Source organism: Meleagris gallopavo, chromosome 2 (genome assembly GCF_000146605.3).
Source record: "Meleagris gallopavo isolate NT-WF06-2002-E0010 breed Aviagen turkey brand Nicholas breeding stock chromosome 2, Turkey_5.1, whole genome shotgun sequence".
Taxonomy (NCBI): Eukaryota; Metazoa; Chordata; class Aves; order Galliformes; family Phasianidae; genus Meleagris; species Meleagris gallopavo.
This window is the reverse complement of record NC_015012.2, coordinates 45,730,994-45,742,562: the sequence shown is the minus strand read 5'-3', so window position 1 is coordinate 45,742,562 and position 11,569 is coordinate 45,730,994. Positions and strand designations below refer to the sequence as shown.

Here is an 11,569-nt window from a genome sequence, read left to right as displayed (position 1 = left end):
ATATTCATCACTTTGTTCACAATTAGCCTTAAAAAAGCCCAGATCCCCCAAAAAGCAGCCTTGTACAGAGAACAAACTGTTCCAACAAAAGTCATTAAGAGCCATGTGTTTTCACATTATCTCAGCTCCCTTCTACCCAACAGGTTATGCATTTATACCACCTGCAGAAGCCGGAAGAAATGATTTATGCATATATATCTTGTACACAGGCAGTTTTGCTCCACCTCACCACACTGCCCCTTCCAGCTCCCCTTCAGGCACAGCAGGCAGGCACCAGTCACCATACACGCTAAGGACTTCTCCCAGTTTGCACTTCCCAGAGTCCTCTTCAAGCACTGCCAAGAGATGGTGTGAATAAGTGTATTTTCTTTTCCTGTGTGTTTATTCTTTTTTTTCCTTTTTTTTTTTTGTCTATAGAAGTTGTCCATTAGGTTTGTGCTTTGTTTTTCCTATCATTTGCTCAAAGTACAATAATTTAACAGATAGAGAATGTTAAGCCCTCTAGTATTTTTTGGTTTTTTTTTTTCTTTTTCTTTGTTCTTTTTTATTCTTTAAGTGCAGGATAAAGTTTTTGCCCTGTCATGCATGACTCTGCTCTCCGCTCCTTCTCTGCCACCCCTGGGGATATACTTCCCCAGGCCCTAACAGCAGGCAGCTGCCAAAGTCCTTTGAGCCACATCTCCCGCAGCAGCATCCATGCTCTACAGGGTGGATGAGCTCTGCTTATAATCCCTCAGGATGACAGAAGCATAGGTCATGTCTGGGGGCGTGCAGAGTACTGACTCCGACACAGGAGAGCTGGGCACGGAGCTGCCCGAAGCCACCGAATCCCGGAAAGGGGATGGAGGCGTCAGTGCCGGCGAGTCTTCCAGGGTGAGCTTGCTGGTCGCCGGCTCCTCCTCCTCCTCCTCATCCTCTGTGCTCTTCTCATAGACGTATCCCTGAATGAGCTTCAGCTTCTCACTCTCTGCTTCCTCGGCCGGGGGAGACAGGGGCTCCCCGCTGAAGTCAGCTGCCTGGAGAGGCAACAGGGGTGACTGCTGAGGAGGCCGCACGCCGTTCCCTGAACCAGGTGCGGGGAGCACAGCACTGAAGTCAGGGATGCCAGTGGCCAGCTTGTTGACCACCCCTTGCAGCTGCTCCATGAGAGAGCGGGGCTGCAGGGGCAAGTCCTTGGAGGACTGCTCGGGCAGGAAGAGACTTGTCTCCTCCGCTGCAGCCTGTAAGGGTGGGGTGGTTGCCACCCGCCTATGCACCACCATGGAGGGACTGCTGGGTTGGTTGAGGCGGACAGGCTCTCTATCTTCTTCCTCCTCCACGTTGTACAGAGTCTTGCTGCTCATATCAGTAAAAGTCAGGCTCTTGCTTTGGCCGTGGTAGCTTTTAGTGAGGGGTTTGATCACGGCTGTCTGATTGCACCCTGTCTCCTGGTTCTTCACATGCACTGAGAGTCTGTGCCACATGTGCTCGCCCTTGGAAGCTTGTCTTCCACCTGGTTCAGACCATGACACAGACTTTCCATTAGAACTATGAATAAAATAAAGATGGGTTTATTTGTATTTACATTACTCAGACACAGACAATATAACAAACAAGCCTATGTAATTGATTTCTACACCTCTTCTACACCTTAAAAAACCTTCCTTTCCTCCCCCCCAGTTCTTCGCGACCTGCCATAAATACTACAAAAGGAAATAACAGCATCTTTTAACATCAGCAATTTTTGGCCAGAAGCAATTGGCACTGGCTTTGTGCCCCACTGCCACCTTGCAAAGCCCAGCCCACAGGAAAGGCTATAGGAAGGCTGGCTTTGAGGATCCTTAGCTATTTCGTTTTTATCTATGTTTGCTCACTACATCTTGCAGGGGGGCAGAGAAAAAGAAAAATAACATCACAGGAAGAGCTTTAATTAAGCCTGTTTTACAGCTTATAGGAAATATTTCCAAACAGTTGGAAGAAAAATCACCTACAGCCTTAGCCTTCAACACTCAGGATAGCAAGAGGAAGCATTAGTAACATATTCTTTTAATTTCCCATCCCCCTCACAGGGGCAAATTAGCATGACAGAAACGATGGACACGCATGGCCTCCTTCAGGTCTTGGGTAGCAGCATGCCCAGATCCTCCACCTACCCAGCCCATCTGTAGGCTCCATCTCACCTTCCAGTGTCCAAACGAAGTCCCCAGGCAGCACTCCCCACTGGGAAACACTGCCACTGCAGGGATCTCTCGCTGCACAGACAGAACCAAGTTCTTCCCCAGTGACCATTATTTACAAACCAGGATAAAATGTTGGATAAAACAGTCACTTTGTGTGGGTGGAGGAATAAGCAACATGACCATGGTGAGTTGAGCCCTCTGACTTCTCATGCGGGCTACATCCCAACAAAATCCCACACTGGATTCCACGACCTGGGTGTAGGGCTAAAGGAGAACCTGATGGTCAGGTTCACAGTGAGAATGTGGAAGAAAGTGGAAGTGCCTTTACATTTCCCTGAGTCTTCCAGAGAGCAGCACTCAAAGCAGAGCTGTCTCTCATTAACAGCTGGTGGGACAGGGAACTGAGTGGTGTTTCAGTTGATCAAGCAATTACTAAATTGCAGGTCATGTAGTAGAGATCATTCAGAAATTATAATATGCATCACTTAGGTGGGAACTGAAGGCTAAGGAGAAATACTGAGATTATTAGTAGCCTTATCTCAGAGTTTCAACCGTCAGGGAGCAGAAACAAAAAAAGGATTACATTTCAGGCTCCAAGATTGCAGCACAGGTGGGAGGCAATTTGAGTGGGAGGCTGGCACAGCCACTGTTGCCTGGTGGTGCTGCAAACACCAGAGGAGATTGCTTCCCTTTCATACTGCCTGCAATGTTCTGAGTATTTCGCTTTTTCTTGTTGTGAGTCCTGCACTCCTGTTTCTCAAAGAGTTAATAATTACCAGTTGAATTTTGTAAAAATGTTGTTGGCCAACTTTGAGGTAATTGGGAGAAATGAGGACAACACAGATGAATGTTAAACTGGCAAAAGGGAAAAGAAATATATGTAATAACATGGCACTTCTTTGCTGAACAGTAAATAATGCTAGAGAAAAAAAAAGAGCTTTGAGGAAGACCCAAACTGTGATGTTCATCTCCAGCTCCAGACTCCAGACCTGTGATTCACCATCTCAGTGGGAACTGGCTTGCAAGAACATACCAATCTAAAAAATTCATAACTCCCCAAAGCATGTAGTCAGTAGAACCTGTTTGTGTTTAGAGCTTTCATGTGGAGGAAAACAAAGTAACCAAATTCCTAGCTGAAGAAACCAGCCTCTTTGTAGTGACTAACGAAAAGATAAGAATGAGGGCTTAGAAGCACTTTAATTTTGATACAAAAAGAGCTGTGATATGATATTTTCCTGAAGTGTCACTGAGATAAGAAAATGAGTCTAGCTACTGGGCGTGAATGAATTTTAAAGTAATATTTTAACGTACCAAGATTTGCAAACTCTTCATAAATAGAGAGGAAAATAATTCAGGTGCTCTGATACAGTATTTTGCTCATGCTATAGCTCACAAGTACTGCAGAAGGCTTTTCTGAAAAAACTTGATTACTGTCTGTAGGCTCCTAAGCTAAGCCCACTTTTGCAATATTTACCTCTTTGTATCTAGCTCTGGTGCATCATTTCACTTTTGAATCCAACCTCACACCATCTGTTTAGTATCTACCTAACTTTATTTCCAAGATTTTGTATTTTACCTCAAAAAGCAAGTGCTGTTTTTTTAAGGAACTTGCTAACTCTGTCTCATCCTCCTATTCAGATCATTTTCTTTCCCCTTACTCAGAGTCTGCTTTTATGAGTTGTTTCTTCTGTAGCACTCTTCTTAATGTACTTAATCGAGCCCAAGGTAACAGCTGTACTTGAATCAAACTGTGCCACAACTGTGGGACCACAATACCCACATGTAAATAAACCACTTAATCGGGTTTTATCTGTTACCAGCTTATTGTGCAAGGAAAGCTAGCGCTGTTGAAGTGCCTTGCCTCTGCCTGCCATGCCTCTCACAGTGGCTCTCAATGGGGTCACTCAGGAGATTTCCGCTGGGAAATCTCTTTTCTATTACTGTTCTCCTCAGTCTCTCACTCCAGTTCTCTCTCAACTTGCTCTGCTTGTTGTGCCCCTGCAACATGAACCTGCTAATGAATTTGAGACTGTCACCACAGTACCATGGAGATACATGGGCTCTATCTTGCTGGGCAGCTGGCTGGCAGTTGTGCTTTGCTTAGATTGACACATTTTAGTAGAATTAAAATTTAACATGCAAGAAAAACGTTTGCTATCCTGAAATAAAGGCCAGTCACCTTGAATGACAGTAACTGACATCTAGGAAAAATGTAAAGATGGGGCTGGAAAAGCTCAGACCTAAACTGTATATTGGTTTGACAGGAATTAGTTCACCGGTGCGAAGCAGTCAGAGCAATCCTGACTGTATGGTCATCATTTGCTAAGTGATTGTCACAGTTTTTTTGGAAGAAGTCTTAGAGGCAAAAGGTAAAAATTGAAGTTTTTTGTCACTTAGAATGTGGGAAAGGCTGCTTTGCCACACAAAGTCAGGAGAGAGCACCAAGCTGGATCACATCTAGGGTATTGAAAATGTGGCATTCTGTGCCCAGTGAGGAGCTGAAAGGAGCTGTCTTCTTGCTTTAACTAGTACAAGTTATCTGTTTCATGTACAGCATGAATTTATTTACCTTTCCTATCTATCCATTATACAAATTCCTACAGTATTTAGACTTCACACTTAGTGCCTGGTAGCAAATCTCCTCAAGAGATCTTAAGGTTTGCAGTTGTGATTACCCAGTGTAACACTCCAAGTATTATTTCTTCAAATCTTTACACCTAGCCTAGATGTCCAAATAGGTTGTTGGGTCTCCTATTAACATATAAGATGGGCTTGATTTTTCCTCTATAGGCAAGAACACACTTGAAATTTAGTTACCGTTTCTCAATTTTCATCACAGCTTTGTCTAGAGCTGTATTTTAGGGGCATAGGCACAAATACATTTGCTGTGTGAATCTTTACTGGATACGTGATATCCATGAGCAATTCCATTGCTATTTTTCATTGGTAATTCAAAACATCGTTTTAATACATGCACCAACCTTCACAAAGTTTTCTCCAGATGACTCCAGAGTAGTTACTTTTCAGATATTTTCAGCTGATTACTATAGACACAAAATAAGTCAGAAGTTCTGACATTAATAGTTACTTGCAGAAAGTCTTTAAAAGAAGTGATATGTCCAAATCTGAGGCAGAAATCCAGAATATTCCTGCCCAGCTATTCCTCATTTGAGGACATGCTTACAGCTTCTTAGATGGCTCACTGTTTGTTGTAAGAGTCTCCATCTGCCCCAAATCCTGTACTTGCTTATGGATAGGACTGCTTTAGACTGGAGTTCAATCACAAGCAAAAAGGAAAGTCCTGTTCCTGCCAGTGCCTGTGGAATCTGACTTTCCTTGGTTCAATATCAAGCCTGGGAACATTCACACAAGGTGGTTCCTCCTCATATGGTAAGGCCCTGAAAATGTTTTACTTGAGCCATTAGTTGGCAAAAGTTTCTCCATATCTTAGAGACTGAATGCACCTAATGAGGTGGAAGGTGATTGCCCCATTTCTGAGAGTCAGTGCTCTAAGGTAACTTAGTCAATGCAACTCTTCGATCCTATCACTTCTCACCAGTGAAGCAACAGCCTGAGATCTAGAGTGTAGAGAACTATGTTCTTTATAACCTATGAGGCTGAATCTTCTGTCTCTTTTATCTTGAACTTTTTATGCATTAAAAACTCTGTAAATGATACTACACAAAAGAGTTAAATTGAATAGTATTCCCAGGTTGCTTCAATGAATTTAACTTCAGGAACAAACACAGCGGGAAATGGTTCCTCATCGTAGTGATGTATTGCTTGTCACTGCCAGCGTGAAACAGCTGGGCATCCAGTCAAGCAGTCTTTGAGAACAAAAAGGAAGGGAGGTTTCTTGACCTTTTAGGCTTAATTCCCTTTTTTTCCTTTTGGGATGCCAGAGTTGCATATGTTATCTTTAGAGGGCAAGTATATAAGATTATTTTTTTTTCAAGTAACAGTGGTACTTAACCAGCAGAAGAGGTTACAGAAGAAATGATATGTTCCCTTGATTTCATTCACAGACTGAAGCTTTGTCCAAACCTACCTTCTTGTAATCACTACACTAACTGTTTGAAATGCCACAGATGGAAGGAGGCGTTGGGATAATCTAATGGCACCTTCTATGAAACTAATATTTAAGGAAGGGACATGAAACACAATGTAAAAAAACAAAGGATTTTGTCAACAGGAATTAGGTTCTAACCAAAGCCTAAAATATCTGATCAGCAACTAGATGAGGTCAGTGTCAGGTACTGCCCAGTCAACAAATGATGTTTTACCCTTCAAGCATTGTAGTGCTATTACCCCTAAAAACATGCTCTAGAAATCAGCACATGTAAGTTTGTCCCCACACATTCATACAGAGATAGTTAACCTATGGAAGTAGGGAAGGAGAACAAAAAAAGAAAAGCAAAAAAAAGAAAAGCCCCATCCAAAAGGTATGGGACAAAGCCTTTGTCAGCCCAAATAGGAGACGCTGATGCCCTCCAAGGCAGGGGAGTTCTTAATGTGCCTACAAAAAAGCATGTAGCCATCAACTAGCTTTTCTCAGCTCTGCAGCCATATAAGCAGCAGGAATAAACCTGAGCAGAACTCTGCCCTGCTGCAATCTTACCACTCCCAAGAATCAAACATATTAGTCTAGAATTTAAGATTAGTACCTCCACTGCAGCACACCGTAGGTGTTTTGCATCTGTTTCCAAGGTCTCTTCCATCATAGCATCCATGCACTTCAGCACGGCCACGGTAGCGTGTAATTTGGTTAAAGAGGGGAACTATTTTTTTTCCAGGTTAGTGATCTTTCCCTGTACTAAGGGGATAATCTCCTCAGGGCCTTTTAGCAAGCAGTAGCAGGCAGGCCCATCACTCATTAGCAGACTTGAGCACATTGTTAACATGTTCCTGCAAGCCTGATTTTTCTAGCATTGCTTCCAGGGACTCATCTCTTTCCCTAACCCAGGTTTAACTTTTTTGTTTCTCACCCAAGAGCGAGAGAGTCATCACCCACCACACTCTCAATCTGATCTATGCTCAGGGTTCTTGCCAGACAAACATCACTTTGTATCATCTACAAAGAAGGGGACGGGCTGTTTAAAAAGCAAAATAACAAACCATTTCAGCTGTAGTCTATTTACAGTGTAATCTCCACATCAGTGATAAGAGGATCTTACAGTAGTTCTCATAGTCTGACTCCAACTCTTTTTGTAGTGCTGTGTAATTAGAGCAAAGTTTAACCTCCCACTGGTGTTTCTGGAAATGTAAATGACTAACTTTTCCTTGCCTCTCCCCTCCTTGTTGTGTTTTTTTTTGTTTTGTTTTTTTAGGGCAAATAAATTGCTTGTCTTATACATGGGACAAAATGTTCTATGTTAAATAGAGAGCTACTTTAAATGTGTTATGGAAGGAGCACGCAGAAAGCAGGTATACAGAAAATGCAGGAGAAAATAATGCTGTCAGAGTGTCTTGCATAAGCAGAGCCTGGTGAAACCTGAGGTTGTGGGGTGGGTGGGCACAAGCCTATGGCCTCGTTTCTAATCCCCTGCCTTGCCTATACCTTGCGTCAAGTAAATCTTAAGTAGTTATTCCTTCCTTAGTTACTCTGCTGCAAAAGTTAAGTGTTTCTTTAATCTGACTCACACCTGGGCTTTCTAATATACGTAACTCTATTGACAAATGATTTTTTGCTGACTTTTGACTTTCCTTCTCTCTTTTTAAATTTCATTGGTGACATACGTAATGTAAAGTGGATTTAGAAGTTGTGTTTAGCCTAAGTATGCTGTGATGTGATCCATGATCCTACCCACAGGATTCTGGTTTAGGTCAGAAAAATTTGGTTCAGGGAGTTGCTTATTCTGTCATGTCAAAATGATTTAAAATAAATTACTGCAAATAATTCGAAGAAATATATTTGCAGAGCTCTATTAGCTTTGGCAATATGTGAATGACCCCAAATTAAAGAGCTGAGTTGCAGGTCACAAACTATTAATTAAGTATTTTAAATAGAATAACAAATCGCTACTGCAATGTTGCTTGGAAAAAAAGAACTTATTCTAATAGATAATACAAAACTCAGGATAATGATCAGTTTGTCCCAAGCCACAGAGAAATTATTGCAGCATTCAAGAAATGAAGATCAAAAACCTGCAAATCAAAGTGTATTTAAAAGGTACTCTTAAAATAAAATAAAATAAAAAAGAATATTTATTTTAGTGTTGTTTAGAAATAAATTTTCTAAATAAATATACCTTACTGGTTTGCCATTGTGATTTTTTTAAAGGATTTCAAAGTTAGAGCAAAGGAAATGCATGGTGTCATAGATCCTCTGATATCAGTGGAGAAGTACATCTCTGTTATCTGAAGATGTTCCTCATGCTGCACGCTTGAAGATAAATTCACAGCATTGCACTCATTGGCAATACCTGAAGTGAAACATTCATTTTTTCAGACAGGCTTGGAAAGAAACACAGCTAATACAGCTTGAAAACTGAAAATTACCGTGTATTGTGCAAAGGAACCTGGAAAGCTTAGGAACATGGGAAGAAAATGATTGAATTAAATTAATATATGATAAGTTTATGTGAGTGTAAATAAGACCTAGTAGTCTGTAGGACTGGCAGGCTGTGATGATCAACAACCTTCAAAAATATTCCTTCAAAAGAATCATTGCAGAAAGAGATCTAGAACTGCCGTTAAATAAGAAATTAATGGGCTTAGAGCATAATAACCAACAAATTTTGTGTTCCCCACTCAAAAGTACCCATGCTACAGAGATACCTTTGTGAATTTACAGGAAATAACTTTCCTTTAAATGTAGGTTAATTTTAATTAAGATGGTGGTAAATTTCTCCTTGCTTTCTGTAATCTTTCTGTGGTTCTGTAGGAACCACATTTTTAATGAGGAAGATACTGATTAGCTGAGTGCTATATATAGAGAATAGCAACAACAACAACAAAAAACAAACAAACAAACAAAAAAAACATAAGGAACAGAGCAGAGTGTCTGAGGGAAAGCTGAAATAGCTGAAAATATTCAGTTTGGTGCAACAACTCAGTAATAGATTTCAAATATCTGAGAAGGAATTAACACAGGGTGTAGAAAGTATTTCACATAGCATGTATGTGCACAGTGAGAACTTAAGAAAATTATAAAAGTGCAAATTATTCTGAAAATCCATAATGTTTCCTAGCCAATAGTTCTATCAGAAAATTCCCAGTGGTTGCTCTGTACGTTTACTGCCAAAAAGTGTGAGGCCCTTGCAGTTTTATTGCACTAACAGTCAATGGGCTCTTTCTCTCAGCATCACCCTGAAAACAGATAATGGTATAATAGATAATAAAATAAACTAACAGTTCAAATAGTACTCAAAGAGATATCAGACTTGCTTTAACACGCTGCTAGTAGTAGGGCAGTGTTTTGAAAGCAATGTTAACCGAGTTGCCACAGGAAGCTTAGTCACGAGACACCCCACTTGTGATGTAGAGCTCTACAGCTCTAATATGCTGTAGGAGATGAACCAGCACATCAGGGCTGTGGGTTTTCTGGGTGTATCTGAAAGTTTCCATGGCAATAGCTGCGGCTTCAGAAGAAAAGAGCCCTGGAACTCAAAGCTGATGTTTCTCAAATTTTTATTATGGTGATCAGTTGTTATTCTTCCATATTTTCATGGTTCTGCATTTCTGGATATCCACAAGACCAAATGGAGAATGGAGACTGATCTTAACACAATAATCCTAAGTACTTGCGTGTATCAAAAAAATGAGTTTCAGGTCCCTACACCTGTTTGCCTGAAACTGGAAGGCAACACCCTTGCTCATTTTTAGCACATTGGGCAGCAAAGCATGGGGCTTCCATAGGAAATCCTGACTGATGAGCTCCAGATCTTCTGACTGACACTCAGCCATGAGGTCAAATGGCAGTGATGGACAGCTAGTGCCATGCCAGTTGCATGACTATATAGCTCAGCCAAGCTGCCAGGTTATGGAGAATTCAGGCATCTCTGGTGGAGGATGCACCCTGCTCCACCATAGTGCCGTGCTGCCAGACCTCTGAATGCATCCTCTAGCTGAAGGGAGGGGAAAGTCTCAGGGCAGCAGAGGGGGAAGAAGACAAAGCTCTGTGCTTAGCAGATCTGAAAGGGTCAGCTGCTTTTTAAAGCCTTACTTGTCTGTATAACTACCACAAATGTTTGAAGTCCCACTGAATGCTTGGAGATGCATCAGAAGTGTTTCTCAGGACATCATGTGGATGAGGTATTTTTTTTTTCTGGATTGAAAAAAAAAGAAATCCCAGGCATTGCCATGCAAAGAGCAGGCAAACAGCTCATCCTTCCCCATGCTCAGGAATTTTATCTGTTGTATCCATGCATTTTGAATACAATCTGTTGCATTCATCTTTCTTTCCTTCCTAATGGTTTGACGCAGATTTCATCACTCATTTCTCCAGACAGATAATTGGCAGTCTGTGCCCTGAAAATCTGCACCACTTGCTCCACATCAGAAAATGGCAACTTCTGTCCAACAACTTCTGTACTGTTCCTTACACTGTCTTTTAGGGAGGCAAACCTAGCTGCTACACCCAGTATATGATTCAATGCATTTATTTCTTCTGATCTGTGAACCAGAGGGGCAGATTTGACTGGATTAACATAATTGTTACCTGCCCACAAGTAATGTAGCCTCTCAAAGGTAGATATGGGGCTGCAGTGTTCTGTGGCTGACTAGATGAGCTCTAAATGCTGGGTTTCTCAGTGGCAGATTTCCACCTCATCACTGCACAACCTTCCCTGGGGCATAGACCAGGACTGCTTCACATCTGCAGTTTATCAGATGGAGAGGATCATAAATCTATCCTGGAAAGTACAGGGTGAGGCTGTCCTGTTTCTGCAACAGACAGCATGTTTTCTTCACTGGATTTGTGTTTTTACTTAAGAGAGGGCAGTATTTGCACTTCTATTTTGGATTGACTACACTTTGCTACTGTTCATTGAATGGAGAATATTCAGAATCTGAACATCTTTCAAAATCTGTAACAGCAAAAATTATCTGCTTTTCTTTAGAGATATGTTATGACAACTCTTTGTTCCTGGGTCAGATTCTGCAGCTTTTATTTACATGTGCCTGCACATCATTTCCCAGCTCTCCAATGCCACCAAACCAGTGTTTTCTGTGTTCCTTCTGCAGGCTCTGCAGCTGCAGCTCACTAACCAAACCAGTCAGCAAGAGCTATGCACAGCAAAGGTGTCTTGCCATGAGACAGCCACTAGATTGTTGTTTAAAGCATGGAGGGTAATGTCACCTCCATGCATAACTGTAAAGAAAATAAGATGGCTAAATGGAAAAAAAAGAACATAAAATTAATACAAAAAAAAAAAGATATATAAAAGATATATATATATATATATATATAC

General features: G+C 41.4%; 1 protein-coding gene across 5 annotated transcripts in view; it reads right to left on the bottom strand.

Annotated features, from left to right (window-relative positions):
* Window positions 1–515: 515 nt before the first annotated feature.
* GRM1 (glutamate metabotropic receptor 1) overlaps window positions 516–11,569 on the bottom strand; it is a 177,264-nt gene continuing 166,210 nt past the window's right edge. For 2 of the 5 annotated variants that reach the window (XM_031552453.1, XM_031552454.1), the window contains one exon: window positions 1,413–1,492. Coding sequence is in view for 1 of the 5 variants with exons in the window: in XM_010707143.2 (XP_010705445.1) it covers window positions 702–1,527 (826 nt within the window). In the remaining 4 variants the exon portion in view is untranslated. Of the gene's footprint in view, window positions 1,528–11,569 lie in introns of all 5 variants that reach the window. The other 3 variants (XM_010707147.2, XM_010707151.2, XM_010707143.2) reach the window with 2 other exon arrangements.